Source organism: Petaurus breviceps, unplaced genomic scaffold (assembly GCF_028583685.1).
Source record: "Petaurus breviceps papuanus isolate PSGF00001 unplaced genomic scaffold, PetGlider_PUasm1.0 688, whole genome shotgun sequence".
Classification (NCBI taxonomy): domain Eukaryota; kingdom Metazoa; phylum Chordata; class Mammalia; order Diprotodontia; family Petauridae; genus Petaurus; species Petaurus breviceps.
The window spans coordinates 12,765,767-12,789,909 of NW_027186457.1; the positions used below are offsets into that span (position 1 = coordinate 12,765,767).

At 39.6% G+C, this 24,143-nt stretch overlaps 2 protein-coding genes across 3 annotated transcripts in view; both read left to right on the top strand.

Moving 5' to 3' along the window:
• Window positions 1-168: 168 nt before the first annotated feature.
• Window positions 169-7,218, top strand: RNF7 (ring finger protein 7). Of its 2 annotated transcripts, none has more exons than XM_069104654.1 (3): window positions 169-487; window positions 4,109-4,156; window positions 6,202-7,218. In XM_069104654.1, the coding sequence occupies exons 1-3, from the start codon at window positions 320-322 to the stop codon at window positions 6,256-6,258; spliced, it is 273 nt and encodes a 90-aa protein (XP_068960755.1). In that variant the 5' UTR covers window positions 169-319; the 3' UTR covers window positions 6,259-7,218. The 2 variants fall into 2 exon arrangements, with proteins under 2 accessions (XP_068960755.1, XP_068960754.1); XM_069104653.1 differs by having other exon boundaries at window positions 215-494.
• Window positions 7,219-7,357: 139 nt separating this feature from the next.
• Window positions 7,358-24,143, top strand: part of GRK7 (G protein-coupled receptor kinase 7) — a 52,357-nt gene continuing 35,571 nt past the window's right edge. The window contains exon 1 of the mRNA XM_069104655.1: window positions 7,358-24,101. Within this exon, the coding sequence (XP_068960756.1) occupies window positions 23,271-24,101 (831 nt within the window). The 5' untranslated portion in view covers window positions 7,358-23,270. The remainder of the gene's footprint in view (window positions 24,102-24,143) is intronic.

A 24,143-nucleotide genomic window follows, 5' to 3' on the forward strand; every position in this document is an offset into this window, starting at 1 on the left:
TCGATGAGCGCAAGCGCACACGCGCGCGCTGGGCCCCGCCCCGTCCATGGTGACGTCATGCAGAGCCCGAGGAGGAGCCCTCCAATCCCGGGCCGCGGTGCGGACGACGTCGGCGTGCTCGGCGGCGTGGGCGACGTCGGCGTCCGCGGCGCCGTGGGCGGCGGGCTCGGTAGCTAGGAGTCGGCCGGCTCTTCCCCGCGGCCGCCTCTGGAGGGAGCTGCAGCTTCTCCCGAGGAGGCTCGGCCCCGCCGCCATAGCTCCCCGCCGCGCTCGCCCCAAGCCTCTCCCCCGCCGGCCGGCCGGGCCCGCCCGCGCCACCATGGCCGACGTGGAGGACGGAGAGGAGCCCGGCGCGCCGGCCTCGCACTCGGGCAGCTCGGGCTCCAAGGCCGCCGGCGACAAGATGTTCTCCCTCAAGAAGTGGAACGCGGTGGCCATGTGGAGCTGGGACGTGGAGTGCGACACGTGCGCCATCTGCCGGGTCCAGGTGATGGGTAAGCGCTGCCACGCGATCCCGGGGCTGCCGCGCGGCCTCCGCGACCCGGCCCGCGCGCCATGTGCTCCCCCCCCCCCCCGCGCGTGGCCGGCCCCGTCCCGCACACGCGCTCCTTCCCCTCCCCCCGCGAGAGCCGGCCTTCGCGGGGCCCTGCTTTCTGAGTGCGGCAGGCACGCACGAGCGCAAACACACCCACGCGTGTCAGCAAACCCGCCCACCCGGGGGCGGCTCGGGATGCCCCCTCCCCAGCCCGGGCCCCTGGAGGGACTCCCAGGCCGCTCACAGCCCTGCCCCGGGGGCTTCCTGGCCGAGCTGCACCCGCCTCGCATCCCGCCCCCGTGGGGGAATAATGCGGAGCGGCGGCGGAGTCCACGAGCGGCGTGTGTGTGTGTGTGTGTGTGTGTGTGTGTGTGTGTGTGTGTGTGCGTGCGCGTGCGTCCGTGTCAGATGCCCCGCTCTCACCCCGGGGGGCTGCTCAGCTGTCAGTGCCTCGTGGCGGCCTTGCTCCGAGGCCGGCCGCCTCTCCCCGGCCCGTTAGCGGGGAGGGGGGAAGAGGATGAGCGCGCGCGGGGGGCGGGGGAGCGCTGCCCGGAGCGGCGATGGCGGGGGCCGGGCTGAGGAGGGGCGCCCGGGGGGTGCCAGGAGCCCGGGCGAGCCGGCGCTTCACGGTGCAGGGTGGGAGGTGAGCCGGGGGGGGGGGGGGGGAGCTAATTTGTTTCATCTCCTCAGTTTGATGAGGCCGTGATTCCTCGTCTCCCTGAAATAGGTCGGACATTTGAAAGTTACTTTTTCCTGCAAAAGGAGCAGAAGCGTAGTGAGTGGTCTTATTCAGCAAAGTATATCTTGAGAAAAAAAATCTCTTTATAGAACAATTCTTAAAAGCATTGGGTAGGAAAATAAATGTGAATTCTAATATATTTGTTTTTACAGAAAAAACATTCTCTACCTTCACCATTAAAAGCTGCTCCCTCCTATTTTTGTCTTCCTTTTAGCTTAGTAAAAGTCACATCTAATTTTATGATAGCTATATTCAAAATTTTAAATAAAGTACAATGAGAAATTTTGGTATTACAATAATTGTAACCTCCCACTTTACTTGGAATTTAGGTGGTGTGTAAGTCTCTTATATTTAATGGACCTTCCTAGACTCCTTTCACAGTGGCTTTTTAAAAGCCAAAAACATTGGGCACAGGAAAAATTAAAACGAGAGTCAGCTAGGTGGCATAGTGAACAGAGAGCCCCGGGCCTTAGTTCAAATCCTGCCTCAGATGACCGAGAAACCCTGGGCAAGTTACATGACCTGCCTCATCTGTAAAATGGGGATAGAGTAATAAGAATCAAATGAGATATAAAGTGCTTTGCAAACCTTAAGCTCTCTGTAAATGCGAGTTGTAACTGTTGTTTTTATGTAGTACTTGGGTGAGCAAATTTTCTCTGATCATACAAAAAAATCTGGTTCAGAAATAGATTCCAAAAATTATTTTTTTGATATCTAAATCTACAGAAACATGGACTTTTCCTTCATCTGTATTCAAGTCAAATATTATTAAGCAAATGCTATTTTCTTGTCTATGTGCTTAACAATGTAGAAAGGATTGTAGATTTAGAAAGTGGAAAGGACCTTGGAGTCCCTATCTCTCCAACCCCTTTCTTTTATAGGTGCAGATACTGAGAACAGAGAAGCAAAGGGACTCCAGGTCACACAGGTAGCAAGTGACAGAGAGTATTTGAGCCCATGTTTTCTTACTCTAGATCCAGAACACAAAGGATCCTGGCCCTTGAAGATCTTACATTCCTAGTGCAGAAATAAAATGTGAATGGTTTCTGGAGTGAAGATCATAGGAGTTCATTCTAGTCAGGGAAAATTAGTGGAGGCTCTGAGCTTTGAGCTTAACCTACAGGGAACTGTAGGGTTGGCTCAGTCTAGCAGAGGAGGGTGACCACCTGTCACATTGAGCCCAGTGTAATGGAGTGGAGAAGACACAGGCTTGTTGTTGGGAACATAGAGAGATAGGATTGGTCAGGAAGACGTGACCTGAAATGCCCATCTAATTTTAGTGCTGGAGAAACCTTAGAGAACTAATCCACCCCCTTTTACAGCTCAGGGCACTGAAGCCTAGAAAGGTTAAGGGTTAAGGTCACACTGCTATAGTTCAAGGACAGAACCTGGTTCTACTAAAACCTAGTCCTCATTTTCCTTATGGTGACACTCTTGTCATTAATCTTTTTAACAGAGCCAGCTAGATAGCTCAGTGGATAGAGTGCTGGACCTGAGGTCAGGAAGACCTGAGTTCATATGCAGACTCAGAGCCTTTCTGTGTGGCCCAGAGCAAGTCACTTAACCCCTGTCTGCCTTGGTTTCCTCATCTGTAAAATGAGGTTGATAGCACCTACTTCCCAAGGTTGTTGTGAGGGGAAACAATGAGATAATATTTGTAAAATGCTTCTCAGTCCTTAAAGCACTATATAAATGCTAGCGATGATAATTATTGTTATCTATTATTATTAACAGTTGTTTACTCAGAGGTGACCTAATATATCTGTGATAGTGAGTAGGCACCCTTAAGTTCACATCTTTGTACACATTAGTCTCTCTTTCAATGAGGCATACCAGGAATCCTTCCCCAGGGAGGGAGCTAGTACATTTCCATGGTGCCCAGAATACTCAATACCTCCCTCTCTTTACTTTCCTGTTCTGAGGTTTTCTACTCTGAAGTATAACTGCAATTTTTACAAGTTATTCATAGTTAGATGATTACTTACATTTCAAGTAGATAAGCCTTGGAAGGACAACAACATGGCATAGTCCATTGGGAAGTGTTAGATTTGCAGTCAGAGGATAACTATCTGTGTGACCTTGGATGTCAGTGGACCTAAGCAAAATGAGGGAGTTTGACTAGAAAGACCACTAGTAACCCTTTCAGTCCTATGTCCCTGCTGCTATATCTATCTAGTGAGGAGAAAAATTTGTTACAAGAAAGAAAAATCTTTCCTGATACTCATGAATGAAATAGTAAGTGAAGATTTAGAAACATTAAAATAAGTTTATTTTAAATATTTTCTAAATCACCATATGGGAAAAACTAAGAAGTGACTAAGAATAAGGGACTCCTACACCAAAGAATGAATAACTCGAGCAAGTGTGCTTGTGGAAAATGCAGAGGGATCTGGAAAACAGTGAACAGATTGCGAATGACTTCTTTAAAAGGATTATGTTTCAAAAATAAATTACTCCCTATGTTAGTGTTTACGGATGTGCATTGTTCACATAGATGTTATTTAAACTTGATGAGATATTTTTGGCATACTTTCCCCATGGGTGTTATATAGATATACTCAGTCAGGGCTCTTTTAATCTGAATTTGTAAAAATGCAAGGTGGGATGGGGTATTTAGTACACTTTCTGAAACTGCTCCTGGTCATGACTGATAGTATTGTGCTTTGTACTGCAAATGTTCATCTTAAAATATTTAAATCCAGATGAAAAATTGGGTATTGAATGTTTTATCTTCATTATTAAGCTGTAGGTCTTTTATTTGTCTTTGAAGTATAAGGGTTTTTTAAATTGCATTTTGAGCATCAGATTGAGAATTGTTGTTTGTTTGCTTTTAGATGCCTGTCTTAGATGTCAAGCTGAAAACAAACAAGAAGATTGTGTTGGTATGTTGTAATTTTGTTCTTAGTTTTTCAACTGAAGTTTTTTTCTCAGTGGGAAGTTTGCTATTAAGATGAAATTTATCAATATATCAGTATACTGTAAAGTAGTAATCTGTTATGTTAAAATGCAGCTGTATTCAAAAATACTTATTGTGATCTGCTTTCATATAGCTTGTTTTAGCCATATGGCTTGTTATAGTCACAAAAAATTACTATATTGAAAGTGGCAATTGTTGACCATATAAATGGAAACTAGTTATATCTTCTACCAAGAAAGTTATAAAAGAGAGGATTGCTAAAATATTTAACTTTATAGTAGAGTGTTGACTTAAGTTTTGATTAGATTTTTCAGGAATCTTTTACTGGGTTTATTTTTTGTTCACATTGTTTTATTTTAGTGCAATTTGTGCATAGTGTTGCATAACAGGTAACACATTTGACCTTAGCTTGGAAAGGCCTAAAAGGTAATACTAGATAATTCTTTATGGAATAACTCTTAAATATGAGTAATGACATGTTAATAGAAGAATCTTAACCTAAATAAGTATTATTAAGCATTTTATATACTTCAGCTTTAAAAATGTTCTTTTAGCACATTTATTGTGCAAAATGTTTTAAAATATTGAAGAAATAAAAGATTTATTTTTTTCATAAGTCACTTCTTAGTGGTGGTATTTCCCCTAGCTCTAGTTTTAATTTTGGCTCCAAAAGATACCATTTTTCTATTCTCTCAATCCCCTACATTTAATTCCTGAGATTCTTTCCCTTTTATCTTTGCTTTACTTAACTCCGTGCTAACACACTCTGGAAACACCTTACCTTACTAGGCTTATTCCTGTTATTTATATACTCTGTGCCCCCAGCCAGACTGAACTGTTTACTCACTGCTTCCAAAACTGCTCCCCTACTATGTTTAATATTTAAAATGCCTTTAGCTTGCTGTTCCTTATTCCCATTATGTTTTTTTGTTAAATGAATGCCCTTCTTGCCCCCTCTATTTTATATTTGTATTGTCCTTTAAATTTCAACTCAAATGCCATCTCCTCCAGGAAGCCACCTCTGATTATCCATCCCCTTCAGCCTTCTCTCTTTTATCTTTGATGTTACTATAGTGAACTGAGGAACCATAAAAAATTACATAAATATAAACTGATACTGAAAACATCCCAGGAGGCCTGGGACTTGGCAATGTATTCTGCATTTTTATTGACTTAATAAATGCCATTTTGACACACAAAAAAAGGCTGAGAATTTGGGTGGCTGGCAGAGTCCCATCACTAATGGAAAGAGAACTCTGCTTGCTCTGCTGATGGCAGGTCACTAGGATCATCTCTCAGTATTCGATACAACACTAAGAAAGGAAAAGATTAAAGATCTCTCTATCTCTCTCTCTCTATATATATATACATACATACATACATACATACATCATTTTAATTAGGAGTCGTGGAAATTTCCAGAAAAATATATCCCAAAACATTTCTAAAATCAAGAAGACATGGTTGGAAGTACTTTAGGACAGTCAGGAAGAATAGTGCTTTAAACAAGCAAGGTTGCCTTTTTAAGAGATCAGATTGTCTTGACAATTATATACTGATGATCATCCTGTTGCAATAGGGTCAGCTCTTAGAGTGTTTTTCAGTATGTGTATAGAAACCTATTTTATAAGAAGTTTTTATAGTTATGATTTCTAAAAGCTGAAAATTTTTTGTAAAGCAAGATAATTAAAATTTGGCATTAGTTAATATAGTATTACTAAAATGATAGGAGCTCCCCACATAATGTAGGCTATGTTATTGTTAAAGTATCATCTGCGTGTGTATATTTAGCATATTTTGACACAGTCATTTAACTGATATTATATATCTATACTATTGACATTTTTCATAACATTTTGAGGGAAATTATGAAATGCTTATTTACTTTTCAGATAATAGTAAATTAAAATAATGTGCAGTATTAGTGGCTAGATAATATGGCTTGAACTTTGAGTTCTTCAGTAATTTAAGTTGAAAAATGTATTAAGTATATTTTTGTTTTTCTTTCAGTGGTCTGGGGAGAGTGTAACCATTCCTTCCATAATTGCTGCATGTCGCTGTGGGTGAAACAGAACAATCGCTGCCCTTTGTGCCAGCAGGACTGGGTGGTCCAGAGAATAGGCAAATGAAAGCCCAAGGCATCGAGTGCCATGATCTGAGGCCCTGGGTGTGTCACATAAGGGGTAAAGCCCTCCAAAGATGGCATCACTTCATTTGTCTTTCCTTGGTAAAAGGAATGAGTTGGACACTTGATGAAGTTAGGGTGTGGCATTTGGTCCCATTTCTTTTTAGAACTTCTCTACAAGTGAGAATAGTGTGTTATAGATGACATTTTTTTCCCTTTCTTTAGTGTGTATTGTAGATACTGCTTAGAAATGCCACATTAGAGAAAATAACTTAAATATGAATGACTTTCGTAATCTAAAGTCTAAGAAAAAGGAAATCAGGAGAGTAAGTTCCATTCAGACAAGAGAGTTTTGCATGTTTATCATTAAAAGTTATTGACATGAATAAAAGAGCATTCAAATCTAATACATGTAAGATATGGTTTGGTACTAATAGTAATTTTTTCCCTGAAAATAACTAATTTATACAACATTCATGTCATTTAGCTAGGATTTTGGTTTCCTTTTTAAGCTTTTAAAAAACAAGATGAAAATGTTATGGCTAGCTACTAGTGACCAGGGCAGCCAAAAATCATATTTCTCTCTTTCTGAGAAATTGAATCTTGGTCATCTTACAAGGCTGTATTTTTTATGCTTTATTGAAATCTATACCCAGAACTCTATAAAGCTCTATAAAGTTATTGAGTTATGGGCACAAAAGTATTTCTAGATCACACTTTGATTTTTACCACGTTATATTGCTTTAATGATGATTTATATTGAATACCTACAAGAAAAAGATGTTTAATTCACTTCTTAGACCTTTAATGAAAAAATTATAGTCACATGACACTATTTGATAAAGATTAAGGATTCTATTGTTTAATTATTTGAACTATGACATAATAAATATTAATCTAATTTCTTTTGTGAATGTTTATATTTCTTTTAGAAAACTGTGCATATGTTCATTATTTTAACTGAGAGTAAAATTTTTGAAATATATTATGTGAATGCTTGCTAGCATTTAAGTACTGCCCATAACTTAACCTAAATTTGTTTACATTTGGGGGAGATTTTAATGGAACTTCATGGATAACCTGGAGAAATTTGAGGTGTGAGGCAGTTCATTTCAGAGTAGTCAGAGAATTCTCCAAATGAAGTTACTGTCTTTTCTAACTTAAGTACCAAAATACAAATGATTGTGAGTGCTCAAGAATGAATATATGTGTTTATACATGTATATACATACAAACGTGTGTGTGTGTGTGTGTGTGTGTGGCTTAAAATTTCAAAGAAGAAAGCAGCTATTTACTTCTCTGTATTCAGAAGTCAGTAGTCCTGAGCTTCATTTCAACAGTCCAAAAAGGGGTAGAAAATAATAATAAAAATAATGGATTTTTTTTACCGTATTGAGTTAATTTTATTGATCGAGTTTGTCATATTTCTCTATAAACAGGCTGCTTTATTGTAGCATTGCTTTCCATAATTCCTATGGGCTTAACCAAAGCACAAGTACATCCAAGTATCACAGTATAGCAGAAAAAGCCCAGACTGGAGGCAGAGAACCTCCAGTTTATATCCTGTTTGTGTCTTGGCCCTGCTACTTCTCTACCTCCTGTGAGGCCCATATGAGGCTTTCATCTCTGTGCAAAGTTAGGAGGTTGGTCTGGATGAACCTTGTGAGGTCCCTTCCAGCTCAAAATGCTACAGTCCTATCCTTTGACATTACTGAAGAATTTGGGTGGTTTTAACCACTGCATGATAAACTTTTAGCATATTTTTCTTTCTTTTTTTTTTTCTTAAAGCAATTGGGGTTAAGTAACTTGCTCAAGGTTACACGGCCAGTTATTTCTGGGTGTGGTGCTAAGTGTCTGAGCCCGGATTCAATCCCAGGTCATCCCGACACTGGAGCCAGTGCTCTTACTCACCTGGCTGCCCCTAGGAGATTTTTCTAAAGTTTGAATGTCCTAAAAATGTGACCTAAGTATTTGGCATTACGGTGAAGGAGAAAATAGTAAAAAATTTAACTTATTTTAGTCAAAGAAGTGGTGGTATAAAGATGAATTATGGAGGAGGATGGTAATTGGCTAGATGACTGCAGCTATGGCAATCCCATAGCAAAAGATAGAACAGTCCAACCACCTGACGATGCACTATTTATATATGAACATCTCAGGGTAGGAGAGGAGGAGGGCATCAGACAAAGCAAGACTAATAATACCCATTCTGGGGTGATGTCAGACAGTCTGCATAGTCATGTGAAAATGGAGTGCGTTGTTGTATAAAAAGCATAATGTGGGGGCAGCTAGGTGGTGTAGTGAGTAGAGCACTGGCTCTGGAGTCAGGAGGACCTGAGTTCAAATCTAGCCTCAGCTACTTGATGTACTTGCTAGCTGTGTGACCTTGGGAAAGTCACTTAACCCCAATTGCCCTACCTTCCCTCCTCCAAAAAAAAAAAAAGAGCATAGTGCGTTAATGTTTCTCACACAAAAAGTAAACAGTGAGCGTGTTTTTTCTACCCATCTGACCAAAGTAATGCTAAAATAATATTGAATTTTATTATACATATATTGAAGTGATTTGTAAGTCAACCTTAGTTTTTAAGTGTAGCTAATTTTTTAAAATTTGTTTTCTTTCATCATTTAGCTAAGGTCTGTAACTTTTAATGTATCCATGTAACTAATACAATTTAAAATTTTCTAGTGGAGATTGATTTTACAATAATAACTTTTAATGTCTTCACAAAGGAATTCTCATTTTAAAGTCCCTATCCTAACATATAACTCACAGAGCCAGTGGGTAAGCTAGTTTTCCTTAGTTTAAATTAAGCTCTTTGAAGGTGTATATCTCTTTGAGTTTTAATTCCCTAGAGCGTACTTAGTGAACAGTTTGTTCACTTGGTCCAGAGCACTTAAATAAATGTGCTTTGTCATTTGAATGTTCAGGAAAAGGCCAGATGTTACTTTTATGTGCAAATAACTACCATTGACTTGAAAATATGTTCCATTCTGCTAAGCGTTAGGCACTCAATAAGTACTTGTTTGATAAAGAAAGACTCTTAGAAATGAAAAATGTGAAGCTTAAAGTTGTTGTATTAGCTTAATTGGACCCTAATATAGCAGTTATGTAACTGAGGAAAAAGCATTAAAATGTGTTCCTTTACTAATTCTAAGGATATACAGAAAATGAAATATGTAAGAAATATTGAAGTGCTTTTGCTGTATTATTCATGGTTGTTTGGGTGGCTCATAAACATTAAAAAATTATATTCTGTACCCTGTAAAATGGAACTTAAAAAAAACCAATCCTAGTGTCAGTTTTTGCAAACCTTTGTGTAAAAGTCAGCTTATCAAATTTGGAAAGTTGGAATGAAATGTAAATTTAAAAAAAATTTTTAAGCCGTTTGAATGTGCAATTGATGTAATAGTAGTTGACATAACACTTTAAAATGTTTTAACTGATTTTTTTTCCTTTTGAATTAACAGACATTTTTCATTAATCTGTCATTTTTGCTACCCCGTTTCATTAATCAAATTCAAAATAAATCCCTCGATTACATATCTGCGTAATTTGGCAAAACAAATTTCTCCGTGAGCCATGACTGAAATGTATGTTTCTTTACATTTAATTTTGAGTTCATCACTTCTTTATGAAGAGATGGGTGATTTTTTCGTTGTTTTGGACTCCAGCTTCATTATTGCATAGTTCAGAGTTCTAAAGTCTTTCATAGCTGTCTTTCTCTGTAATACTGTTGTTATAGAAATTGTTCTCCTAGTTCTGTTTACTTCACTTTGCAGCAGTTCATAAAGTTGCCTCATCATTACTTGTGGTACACTGATGTTTGTTTAGCCATTTCCCCAAAGAACATCTCTTTAGTTTCCCTTTTTTTTCCTACCATGAATGGAGCTGCTATGAATATTTTTGTTATATGCAGATCCTTTTCCCCTTTGTTGATTTCTTTGAGGTAAGGTATAGGCCTAGTCATGGGACAACAGGGTCAAGGGTACACACAGTTTAGTAACTTTCTGGGCATGGTTCCAAATGCTTTCCATAGTGACTGGACTGACTGATTCACAGCTTTACCAACCCTACACTTGTATTCCTGTTTCCAATAGTCCCTCCAACATTTGTGATTTTTTTCTTTTGTCATCTTTTCCTGGTCTGATAGTGTGAGGTATCAGGGTTGCTTTGATTTGCATTTCCTTGATTACTAGTGATTGAGAGCATTTTTTTCATATAATTGTCGATAGCTTATAGTTCTTCTTTTGAAAACTTCCTGTTCATATCCTTTGACCAGACAGATATAGCACTTAAAGATTTTAAGAAATACTTTTCATCCATTACTTAATTTGGTCTTCACAACAATTCTGGGAGGTGTAGGCATTATTATCCCTAAGGAAACTAAGACTCAGAAGGCACACAGCTAATATCAGAGGTCAAATTTAAACTCGGTTCTCTCGCAACTATCCAGCATAGTATTTTGTCCTCCACAATGGAAGCATCCAGGTGTAGGGGAAAGGATGCTGAATTTGTTATCACAAGACATGGTTTTGAATTCTAGCTCTATGGCCTGGACCAGTTTCCCCAGTCCTGTTTTGCTATTTTTGATATTTTTTTAGTTGTCACCACATTTATTTAAAAAAATTATTGGAGTGGCTAGGTGGCACAGTGAGTAAGAGCGCCGGTCCCAGAGTCAGGAGGACCTGGGATCGGTTCTGGCCTCAGATATTTAACACCCACCAAAAAAACTGGCCATGTAACCTTGGACAAGTTACTTAACCCCAATTGCTTTAAAAAAAAAAAATTATCTTACCAGAAGAAGAATTCTGGACTCTGTCTAGATTTTGAAATCTTTGTTTAGTTTCTCATCACTAGAGTCACTTTACTAGAAATCTGACTTAAAAAAAAAAAACAATTTAAAGAGTGAAAAGCTCATGAAATAACATTCTCAGTAAATAATTTATAGAAAAAAATTACTGACCCAAAAAAATTGCTTAAATGTTTTTTGTTGGCTTAATTAACACTTCTTTTTTTGGTGAGTGGGGAAAATGGACTGAATTGATTTTTACATCACTTATTCTAACCATAAACTAATTCACAATTTTCAAGTTTAAACTACAGTGGAGTAGAATGTAATTAGTATGTTGCAGTATGAATACAGAGTGTATGCATATGTGTGTGCTAAATTTACTTTAGAGTTTTTTGTTTTTTTTTTTAAAGCAGTCGGGGTTAAGTAACTTGCTCAAGGTTACACAGCCAGTTATTTCTGGGTGTGGTGCTGAGTATCTAAGCCCGGATTTGATCCCTAGGTCATCCCAACACTGGGGCCAGTGCTCTTACTCGCTGAGCCACCTGGCCGCCCCTAAGCAATTGGGGTTAAGTAACTTGCTCAAGGTTACACGGCCAGGTGTTTCTGGGTGGGTGCTAAGTGTCTGAGCCCGGGATTCGATCTCCAGGTCAGTCTGACACTGGAGCCGGTGCTCTTACTCGCTGTGCTACCTGCTAACCTGGCTGCCCCTACTTTAGAGTTCTAATTGAATAGTTTAGAAATTTTATTCTCAACTTCCACTCTTCAATTTCCACTCTTGAGTTTTGTTATAAAAGCGAGACTAGGATTCACAGCTTGGCATCTAGCATTTCTCCTCGTCAGTATAGTTAGATCAGATAAGCAGAGGTATCGGGACCTGCTCTTAGAAAGCTAATTGTGAGAGAGAACCTTCCTTTAATGTTATTTACTGCTATGGTCAAACCAAAGCTTTTTTGTTCCATAATTTTAGTTATAGTGCAGAGATTGGAATTTAACTATCACATTCTAAAACAAGATTGTTTTTCACTGTTTTAATAATAATAAATATAGCTAACGTATAATGCTTGCTATGTGCCAGGCACTGTATTAAGCACTTTACAAATACTGATTTATTTGAATAACCCTGGGAAGTTGGTGCTATTGTACCCATTTTGTAGATCAGGAGACTGAGGCAGACAGCGGTTGCATGACTGGCCCAGATTCACCCAACTAATAAGTGACTGAGGTCAAATTTGAATTCAGGTCTTCCTGACTGCCAATCTTTCACTACCAACTTAAGCTCCCTTATTACCTGTTTAGTTAGTTAACATATGTTTAAGAATATGCTTTGATAATTTACATTTATTAGTTTTTGTTAGGCAATTTGACTCCCCCATAATGCCTACTTTTTTTCTTTTATAAGCTAAACCTAATTACATTTTAAAAGAATATTATTTCACTTAGTCTCTGGCTATACTTGCTTTTTGGAGGGCAGTTGGGGTTAAGTGACTTGCCTAATGTCACACAGCTAGTTTTTGTGTTAAGTGTCTGAGGTCACATTTGAACTCAGGTCCTTCTGACTCCAGGGCCAGTGTTCTATTCACTGCACCACCTAGCTGCCCCAACTATTAACATTTTCTCAGGATAATGTTTTCAGGTGCATAAATTAAATAAGATTACCAAGAAAATAAGTTATATTGTACAGGGCACAAATTAGTAAGAGTGGAGTTTTGTTCAGTCCCTTCATTTGTGTCTGACTCTTCCTGACCCCATTTGGGGTTTTCTTGTAAAAGATTATTGGCGTGGTTTGCCATTTCCTTCTCCAGCTCATTTTATAGATGAGGAAACTGAGGCAAACAGGGTGAAATGACTTGCCCAGGATCACACAGCTAGTAAGTGTCTGAGGCTAGATTTGAACTAAGCCTCCTATCTGCTGTAATATGTTGTTCTAAAGCAAATTTTTACCAAGCTACTTTTCAGGTTTTGTTGAATAGATAGTTCTACCAAAAGATTTATATTCATCGGCCTGTAGTTAGAGTCCATTCTCCCCCCACGCCCCAGTCCTCACAAAACAAGAAATTAAGACATTTGCCCTCTCTGAACCTTTGATATCACTTACGATTTTTCACTGAGAAACAGCTGGGTGTCACAGTGGGTAGGATGCTGGGCCTGGAGTCAGGAAGATAGGGGTTCAAATACGGCCTCAGACTGTGACTCCAGAGCAAGCCACTTAACCTCCATTTGCCTCAGCTGTAAAATGGGGATAACAGCACGAACCTCCCAGGGTGACTGTGAGGATGAAATGCACCCTAGGTGTTGTAGAAACACTGGGTGATGGTACTTTCAGAGATTACTCCTGGTACCTCCGTCGGTTCAGAGCGTGAAGCTGATGTGAGCCTGTTGACCAGAGTTCATCACTAGTGCTAGGCGTTACCTCCTTACTTATCTTGGCTTCCAACTCCCTGTTAAATTCTGTCCATTCCACTGAAATCCACAAACATTTAGGAAGCTGGTGCTGTGTGCCAGGCCCAGTGCTCAGCAATAGAGGGTACAACGAAGGGCAGTTCAGAAAAAACAATCATTAACATTTCTTAAATATCGCCATGATTTCTTCATTTGTCTCATTCAGCATATCAAAAACCAAAACATCCTTATAGGCTGATTTCTCAGGTGGTGTCAGTCAGAAAATTTCAAATTAAAGTGTTAAGATCCAAAAATGAACTTAGAAGAGTGATAGAACCGTCGATTGAATTGAGTTGGAAAGATTAGGTTTTTCAGATCAACACAGCCAGTTTAGACTAGTTATCCCTACCACATTGTGGGGGTTAGGAGTATGGAGTGCCCACCCTTCCCCCCCAATCTGGAAAACCAACATAGATTTTTTTGACCTTCCCTTTGTACCAGAGCAGAAGTCTGAACTTTTTTGGTTAAGAGGTGTTTACCTTATTGTAAAATTTGGATTAAGTATTTGGTCATAGGCTCTGTAATGTCTGCTGGCTTTCCTGTGTCGTCTGCAGTTACTGCAAAACTCCAAAGAAATTCCCATTTAATTTCTTATGCCAACCCATAGTATATCAAAACCACAATGGGAAAAATTGAAATGTGGAAGGGATAACTACTTCTAGAACATTACAAATTTCAAATTTGCAGTGTCTTGAATCTGCTACCATTTCTAAAGAAAGGCAGTTGTTTTCCATGATGGAATTTTCTCTCAGATTTCGAGTGCATTTCTGTTATGCTTGGATTTTTTGCTTTTTTTTAATTGGTAGCCCTGTTTCGCCTAGTGCCATGAATTTTAATTTTACCTGAACAGTCCATAAGTCAAAGTTTCTATGTGAGTGAGGCTAGACCTCAGTAAAGTTTGAGATTGAAGTGGTCTCTTCTACCACCTTTCTATTCATACTTTGCACATTATCTCTTTGGCAACAGTGAAAGTGACCACTTCCCCAGTCTACTGCCAGCAGTGGAATCTGACCACTGGCTGTGCACCCAGCTTCCATTTCTAACAGAAGTCAGGGTGATTATATTGTAAGTAGCAGAGTGTTAAGCTAGAACTCAGTATGTCTACCAGGAAGCTATCTCAAAATATGATCTATCCAAAGAAGAAATCTCATTTTCGTTGCAATGTGGTATCAACTATGTAACATCATGTGGTTCGTATGCAAAATTGATTGTCTCATCAGATGCCCGGGCATGGGCTGTCTATGGATTCACTGTATCTTTTGCCATTGCAGAAATGCTCTAAGTGATACCGCTTTTATTTAATTCTTGTTCAGTGTTTACTTTAAACTATTTTCAAATTGACCCCACCCTACCCCTGAAGGTCATTTGGCTAGATTCTCCGTGCTTAATGCTCTTAATCCTTACACAAATTTCTTTGGTCTCTTAATTATTTTTATTCTTCATTGAATGTGAAAATTGAAAATAGTTTTCAGTGAAAATTTTGCCAAAATTGTGTAGCAAAGGCCTATTATTTCCCCATTACATTATAGAAAATCTTTTGTGTTCTGTCCAAAATAGCAGTGACTCCCCCCTATTCCCCCACCCCATTCTGCTTTTTATAATTACCGCAAGGTCTTTTTCAGACTAATCTGGTCCCAGGTATTCTTACCTTTGCTTTCAAGACTCATTGTGAGAACACTAAATTTTCTTTTTTACTTTGTAAATATTTGCAGGTTTCTTCCTTCATATGTTCTGATTACTCAATTTTCTTATCGGTCTTACTCCTTATTCCTAAACAGTATCTAGCTGTGGTTATTTACTATTGCTCATCATAATTAAAACTACTTCTTTGAAAATGGCATTGAAATGAAGAATGTTTATGCTATGCTCATTGGTCTTGGTGGTCAGTAGTTAATGATTTTTTTTTTTTAATATGAGAAACTCTGGGGCAGGGGTGGGGAACTTATATCCTCAAGGCCACATGTAGTCCTCTAGGTCCTCAAGTGTGGCTCTCTGAATCCAAAAACAAAGGCCCTTAATAAAAGGATTTTTTCTATAAAACTTGGACTCAGTTAAAAGGCTGCACTCAAGGACCCAGAAGGCCACAGGTAACCTTGAGGCCACTGGTTCCTCTGCTCTAGGGGAAAACATTGACATTTTTTTCATTGTCATAGAATATAGGCATCACTATTTCAAATTGTAACTTTTTACTTCTAAAGGAGAGTCACATTCTGAATTCTTTCCTCCTGTTTATCATTTAGCTTTTGTGGCAGGTCGGATATCCTGTTGAGAATGCATTGTTCTCATATATAATGATTGATACTGACAGCTGGAGCAATAGATTTGAAGTTATTATACGATATCATAACATGGGACCAAGCTGTCTTTGTAAGGTTCATAGGCTTAGAGGCAGCAGGTACCTTACAGGTCATCTTGTCCAACTCTCTCATTTTGCAGATAAGGAAAATGAGGCTCAGAGAGGTTTGTGACCTGCTTGGATTTATACTGGTAGTAATAGCAGGGATCCAAAGCTAGGACTTCCTCAATATATAGCATGCTAATGTGATTAGGAATGAAGTAAGGTACAACATAGTCTTTAAATACAATTCCAGTTTCCTTAGTGGATTTTAGGGCAGCAACCACAGGTTATTTAGCTGCATATCACCCTCCATGGGTAGCTCAATGCCTGGCTTAAAGTAGACTTAATAATGTTTCTTAATTGAATTATTGAATAAACATTGGATTCAGTCCCTTAGATAGTTTCATTGTTTCCTCAGTGATGGATGTGACCTGGGCCCGACTGATATTAACTAGTTATGCCATTTTTGACAATTTGCTTAAAAATAAAATTCTCCCCTGAAATTGTTTTTTAAATAATAGTTTGAACTTTCCATGATTTAGCTGTTTCTCCATTTTCAAACCAATAAAATATCCTTAATTACTTTTTATTTTTATATAAAACGTCTTACTGCTCTTTAGCAGGAGTGGTATGTGTGAAAGATTAATTGCATGAAGTACTTTATTACTGTTTTCTATGAGAAGGCTAATAACGTTCTTAAAAGAAAAAAAAATCCTCCATGATGAAAGCATCCAAAGAGACAATCTTTTTTGTTTGTTTTTGCTTTTTTGGAGGGGGGAAGGCAGGGCATTTGGGGTTAAGTGACTTGCCCAAGGTCACACAGCTAGTAAGTGTTAAATGTCTGAGGCTGGATTTGAACTCAGTTCCTCCTGATTCCAGGGCCAGTGCTCTGTTCGCTGCACCACCTAGCTGCCCCCCCAAAGAGACAATCTTAAGAATAGGCTGGATTGTTTGGGAAACATAATGTTGTTCTGCCTCAGAATTTGTTACAATAAACTTAAAAATGCTTTTTGCTTGTTTGCTAGGAGTAGTGTAAGACAATTTCATTATAATTTTTGGTCCTCAAAAAGATACCCTATCTTTAACAGCAAAATCAGAAAGAGCATTACATTTGGGCTTGTTAATAATAATAGTTTTTTGGTAGTGCTTTAACGTTTTCTGAAGGTTAAATGACTTGCCCAGGATCACACAGCTAGCAAGTATCTGAAGCTTGATTTGAACTTGGGTCTTCCTGACTCCAGATCCAGTGCTTTCTATCCCCTGTACCATCTTGTTGCCAAAAGACAACATCAAATCCTGGCTTTGCTTTCTTACTAGATAGCCTATGTGACCAGGAGCAAGTGATCACAGAACCCTCTGTGTATCAGTTTTCTCATCTGTAAATGTGAAGGAGCCATTCTTTCCTGCTCTAAATCCTATGGAAAGGTAATATGCTTAAGTGGCCAACCAAAACTTTATCTCCTAAAGTGAAATATTTTTACTTTTTTTTAATAGAAAATTATGTATACCATTCACCATAGTCATAGTTTATCAATTAAATATCTGTTAAGTATGTTCTGTGTTCAAGGTATTGTGCTCACAGTTGCTTCTTTCCTTGAGCTTTTATTCTTCTGGAAGGATACAGATAAATAAATGCAGTGATTCTGGGGAGAAGGGCAAGAGATGGGAAGGCTTCTTGGAGTAGGTGGCACCTGAGCTGAGAGCCCTGAGGAAAGATGAGATGATGGTTCTGAGAAGCCAGTGGAGGAGGGAATACATTCCAGGAATGGGGTGGGGAAAGAGGGTTTGGGCCTGGCTGGCTTCAGCAAATGAATGGGAGCAGGCAGAGGAGTGACAAGTTTAGCAAACAACTCATGAGAGTCCAGTTTGACTAAAACTTAAGAGGGCTTGAAAGGGAGTTATATGAAATAAATCTGCAAAGTTGTGTTGAAGCCAGACTAGGGATCTTCATTGAAGGGCTGAATATTGTGTAATTTTATCTCAGAGGCAACAAGGAGCCGAGGACAATGTGGAACAGAAGAGGGACATCATCAGACCAGTGCTTAGGACCCGAAAAATCCTTCCCGTAGAAATAGAGGTGTTTGCATCTTTCCCAGGTTCCTTTGGGTTTGAATGTTCCTTAATTGTAGACCATTTTAAAGTTAGGACTAGGCACATTCACATTTTAAAGCTCATTTAAAGATCTATAGAGTATAAATTGCTATTTCCCTGCTACTGAACTAGTTGCAGCAAAATAATAAACAATCGTTTCTGCTTTTTACTACCAATTAAAGCTAATGATCCTAGAGACAAATCTTTTATAATGAAATGGCAGAAGTAAATTTCAATTCTTTCCTAACAGTATTTTGAACTTCTCTAGTTTATAGTACTGGCTTCAATTGTAAAATTTATAAACATGATGAATGAACTCCACTGAGTGCATATATAAATCATCTGTTGGTGGCTAGGAAGGACAGGGAAAACCAAACTTTCTCACCCCCTCCAACATCACCCTTACCTACAATCTCAACCCACAGGTCACAGGATCAGGAGGAGTTGTTTGGATCACATTTCTCATTTTTAGAACATTACTGAAAAATGTCCAAGTCTGGAAAACAGGAATTTTTTGTGTCATCTGTCTCTAGTGTAAAATGATTTGGTTCTTTGATGCATAGCATTTTTGATGTCTTTGAAGTTAAGGGATTTAACTATAATTTTTTGAAGATCTGAAATATACTTGTAAAAAACTATGTGAGATAGAGAGGGCCCTGATGTTGTAGACAGCAAGTCTGTGAGGTGCTTTTCTTTCTAAATTGACCAGTTTAGTTAATGTAGAGATAGCTTTAAAGACAATGCTGCTTTGCTGAAAATCAACAAGTGACCATTTAACCCCAAGAAGAACTTACATTTACTCTGCACTACTCTGACATTTTGTTGTCCCAAAACTTTTTTGTTCAAATAGTTCTCAGTAGGTAGGTTAGGACTACAAGAAGATTCTTCTTAGCTGAATGAAACCTTGTTCCAAGTCTTTTCCCCTAAGAGGCTTCTCTTTTTGTGTATGGGAAAATTTCATAAAGAGGGGTTGAAAGATTTAAGGCTAGAAGGAAGTTAAAGCTGGGATTGGAAATCAGGAGTTCCTGGCATATTTGCATCAGTGCAATGTATTTTTTTTAAGTGGTAAGGCTCAGCCATCTGTGACATTCTTCCATTTCCTTAAAAACATGGACATCTGGGTTAATTCATCACCTTAACTCCCCCTGAAAGATGATATTTCAGGGCTAAGAACTGTCCATTTTTGCTGTCCTGATTTCTGACCTGCAGTCATGGGCAAAGTACGTAAAGAAGAGAAAGCAAAGATGTAGTCTGTTAATTCTGAAAGCAAGAATAGGAATTTCTTGAAACTGTGTTGGAGATCTCTCATTCCTGAAGTAGGAATGATAGGTCTTTTGCAGTGAAAAGGCAAGAAGCAGCCATGATTTTATTATAATAGTATTTGACAGAGTGAGGCTAAGCACTGTTTTTGAGGTGTTCATCTGATGTTGGTTTGGTAGTCTATGGCCAAGCTAGTGTCATGACATTTTGACTAAATGTACACTTTTGTTTTGGAAAAGTCTAACAAGCTTTAAAAAAATAACTAAACAGGCATAATATTCAGTGTTTTAGGGTTTAAACTACTATTGCCTTTTTTGTGAAGGGGAAGGGCAAGGGGGTCAGAGACCATTTACTTGTAAAATAAGGTTTGTTATTTTGGGGATGACAGGGCTTAGCCTGATCTTTGTCTAAACCTATTTCTGTTCCCTAAATGGTAGCAGTCTGTGACAGCAGAGAGCTTTGCTCTTCCAAGAGAGATTTTAGTTAGAAAAGGGAGGGAATAGAGAATGTGGAATGACTGTTGGACTTAACTTTAAATACACATTATGTAACATGCAGTAGATGATTAGGAAATGTAAGTCTATTATAATTCACAGTGTTACTATCCTGTAACAGTGGTTCCTCTTTCCTCAGATTTAGATATATATGCTACTAATCAAATCTTGTTCTTTGAAGCATGATTATGGCACCAGATGTCGTATGCTATGTGACCTTGGGCAAGTCACTTCACTGGGCCTCAGTTTCCTCATCTGTAAGATGAAGGCTTAAGAGAAGTAGTCACTAAAGATGGCCTCTAAGTCTATGAACCTATGATCATAAGGAGACTATAACATTTAGTAACAGGCTATAAAACTGCCTTGGGGCAACAGGCTTACAAGGGGGTTCCATTGTATTCAAGATACATCTTTCAGGTTGACTTGCTTCACCTCTGTGGTGTAGAATTTGTTTCTTCAGTTGTCACCTTTCCTGCTTCCATAGGTATTCGGTATTCTTAAGTGGTATATCCTAAGTGTTTAAATTCGGTTGACATTAAGCATTTACTCTATGCAAGGTACTGTCCTAAGCATTGAAGATACAAAGACGAAAACTAGCTCCTGACTTTGAGGAACTTAAAATCTAATACGGGAGTGTTTGGGTGTGGAAATACAGCATCTACACAAACAAAATGATAGGAGCAAAGGGGAGATGCAGGATTCTCTCGTAAAATTTAAGAAAGGAGAGATGTTAAGCTAAGGGAATGAGGAAGGTTTCACGAAGGAGGAAGCCCAAATGGGCCTTTGAAGTCAGAGATAAAGAGGTAATTCCTCTACAGGAGTAGAGTTTGGTCCATACAGACAAAGAGAAGCAGGAGAATGTGAGGCGAGGGTGGGGAAAAGCCAAGTCTAAATGTGTGTGGAACTTGGAGGGCATGAAAGGGAATTGCATGAAATAAAGCTGGGAAGTCAACAAGAATTGATTAAGGGCCTGCTGTGTGCCAAGAGCCTTCCCCTCTTGGAGCTCATAGTCGGATGGGGAGACAACAATGCAATCAAGATGTGTATAGGGTAAATTGGGGACAATTTCAGAGAGAAGTCACCGAGATTAAGGACTGGGAAAGACCTTGTAGAGAGAGAGTGGGAATTCTTGGGAAAGGTAGGTTAGAGTGAAATGGAGTATCTGAAATGCTAGGCTATGTAACGTATATTTTATCCCATAAGCAACAGAGAGCTATAGAGAGCTTTTCAACAGGAGCATGACACTGCTCAGCCAATGCATTCTAAATTTATTCTAGCAACTGTGTGAAAAAGGCTTGTGATTGGAGCCGGCAGGGACCAGAAGGAGGAAGGTGAATTAGGAAGTTCTTAGAATGGGATGAAGAGGGCCTGAACGAAGTTGGTGGCAGTGTGGAAAGAAGAGGAGATGCATGTGAGAGACATTGCAGAGATTCACTGGACTTGGTAACTGATTGGATGTGGGAGGAGAGGCAGCAGATGATGGTAGTGTCCCAATCTTAATTGACTGGAAGGAGGATGATTTCAGCAGCAGAAATAGGAAAGAAGTTAGGTGTAAGAAAAAGCTTAGGAAAGGAAGTGATAACTTCCTTTTTGGATATGTTGTATTTGAGGTACTCCCAGAATCTCTAGGACAGTTTTCAGCAGACAGTTGGAGATACAGGACTGGAGTTCAAAGAAGAGATGGGGACTAGATATATATCTATAGCAACTATGTGTTAGAATTCATCATTGAAGCTCTGGGAGTGAGTGATATACAAGGGGAAGGATAACAATAAAGCGGGGCAAGATGGAACCTTTGGAGACCTTCACAGTTCAGGAGGAAGATGATGAGTTTCGAAGAAAATATACTAGTACTCGTCATTTTAGACACAAATACTCCAGAAACAATCTTTATTAATTTAACATTATCTTATTATCTAAGCTTTTCTGGCAATGTCCAAACAAGCAGTTTCCCCATACTCTCATACCTGATTCACTAGCCCAACATGATTTGAAGTGACATTTACAGGAATCTTTTTTTTTAAAGCAGTTGGGGTTAAGTAACTTGCTCAAGGTTACATGGCCAGTTATTTCTGGGTGTGGTGCTAAGTATTTGGGCCCAGATTCGATCCCAGGTCATCCCAACTCTGGGGCCGGTGCTCTTACTTGCTGTGCATTTACAGGAATCTTAAACAATGAGATCATATTTAAATACATTTTTGTGTTAATATTCCAAAATGTTTATCACTAATCAAACCCTTTCTTGACCACTGCTCTCCAGTATTCTCCTAGAGTAAACAAATGGACCTTCCCCCTACACATCAGTATTTATGTCATCCTTTCTTAATGGAGAGGGTACTCCTTGTAACTTAGGGATAGGGACAAGGAGACTACCTTTAGATAGATCAGTAGTCCAGTCCCTTCAGACAGTAGAGAAGGCAATGAGCCAGACAAACCAAGGATTAAGTTTGAAGTCACTCAATCCATTTCCTAAGAAAAGGCTTTTTGTCCTACTTTCCTAAAGGTGAAAATCTAGAAAAGGTTTTAGACAAGAAAAACTATTATTTTTAATTTCAGTTGGACTAAAAATGGTTTTTAATATGTTTCCACATGAGGCAGCAAAGGAAATGGAGAAGCGGTGTAACTAGGAAAAAGCAATGCCATGAAAGTTAAGAGAGAAAAGGGGCTTCTAAGGCATCAAATGCTACCAGTTATATGTATATCTATATATATTTATATAGAGACATATAAATATATATATAGATATACATATACACACATATATATTATATGTATATATGAATCAAAGAAAATAAGCACTGAGAAATTGCCACTGAATTTGGGAATTAGGATTAGAATAACCAAAGATTAGGTTTTTTCCTATGATCACTTACTTTTGCCACAGAATCCCCAAAACCAGTAGGAGATATTTCTGGAAAGTGTACACTTGTATTTTCCTCATGCTCTAGCAACAAAAATAACAATAAACAAAGCAAAATGTATGTGGAACTTAAGTTTTTAAAGCACTTTGTTCCCAACAAACCTGTTAAGTAGGCTTTATTAGCCTCATTGTACAGTAAAGAAACAGATGCTAAGAAGTTAAGGGCCTTAGCCAAGGGTCCTAATACTAATGTGTCTGAGGTGGCCTTCAAGCCCATGTCTCCTGCAGTCTCACAACTTTGCTGAGCTGTCCTGTGCCCTGGGAGAGGGGGAGCATGTCAGACAGTGCCCGAGGGTTCGGATGCTTAGGTTGACTAAGAGGGAAGGCTTCTGGAGAAGCTGAGGGGATGAGGGAGTTTTCATAAAGGAGGAAGCACCTGAATTGGCCTTTGAAGACAAAGGTGAAGAGGTCATACCTTTGCAGGAATAGAGGTTAGTCCTTACAAATGTATAGAGGCAGGAGAATGTGAAGTAGGATATCTGCAGTATCCTGGAGTGCTAAGATATCATCCTCCCTCTTCTTTTAATCCCATAACTGTTATATTTAAGATCGTTTATAATTTGAGATTTTCAGGGACTACAGTGTCCGCTACAGGGAGGGAAGAGGGTGGTTGTTTGAAATGCCATCTTTCCCTCAAGCTATAGATAGCCAGACCAAAGCTCCTTACTTGAGAAACCTCATACTTTCCATAAAGACTTCTCCCTCTCCCTCCCCCTCCCTCTCCAGGAGATTTAGTGCAAATCCCCCAAGAGGTTATTTAACACTAGCATTGGCTAGCAACCCTTCCCCCAAACCTGCCAGCCCTGTCCTCATCCTTCTACACCTTCCTCATTTCCCTTGGGGAGCACGCTACAGTCCTGGAGCCATGGTGGATATGGGGGGCTTAGACAACCTTATTGCCAACACAGCTTATCTACAAGCCCGTGATGGAGACACCAAAGACATGCAGAAACGGCGACGCAGCCTGGCACTGCCAGCCCGTGAGCATTGTGCAGAGCTGCGTCAAGCCTTGCCCACTCACTTTGAGAGTTTGTGTGAGCGCCAGCCCATCGGCCGCCGTCTCTTCCACGACTTCCTGGCCACGGTGCCTGCCTACAAAGAGGCCGTGGACTTCCTCACCGAGGTGTCTAGCTGGGAGCTAGCTGAAGAGGGTGGTACCAAGGACAGCACTCTGAGGAGGCTGGTGGATGCTTGTGCACAGGGCCAGCTCCCCTTCCTCAGCCCAGCCCTGGCCACCAAGTGCCAGGTTGCCTCTGAGAAGGAGCACGCATCCCTAGTGGAGCTGGCCAAGGCTGAGACGATGACCTTCCTTCAGGATCAGCCTTTCCAGGACTTCCAAGATAGCCCCTTCTTTGACAGGTTTTTGCAGTGGAAAGCCTTTGAACAACAGCCAATAACAGAAAAATATTTCGATGAATTCCGAGTGCTGGGGAAGGGGGGTTTCGGGGAGGTAAGTGTTTCAGAAGGGTCAAAGTGAGAAGGGGTTAGCAGA

Bases quoted from the DNA above. Each gene is read 5' to 3' on its own strand.
- RNF7 (XM_069104653.1), top strand. From the start codon at position 320: ATGGCCGACGTGGAGGACGGAGAGGAGCCCGGCGCGCCGGCCTCGCAC. The intron at 495-4,108 runs GTAAGCGCTGCC...GTTTGCTTTTAG, and splicing joins CTGCCGGGTCCAGGTGATGG to ATGCCTGTCTTAGATGTCAA. The intron at 4,157-6,201 runs GTATGTTGTAAT...TTTTTCTTTCAG, and splicing joins CAAACAAGAAGATTGTGTTG to TGGTCTGGGGAGAGTGTAAC.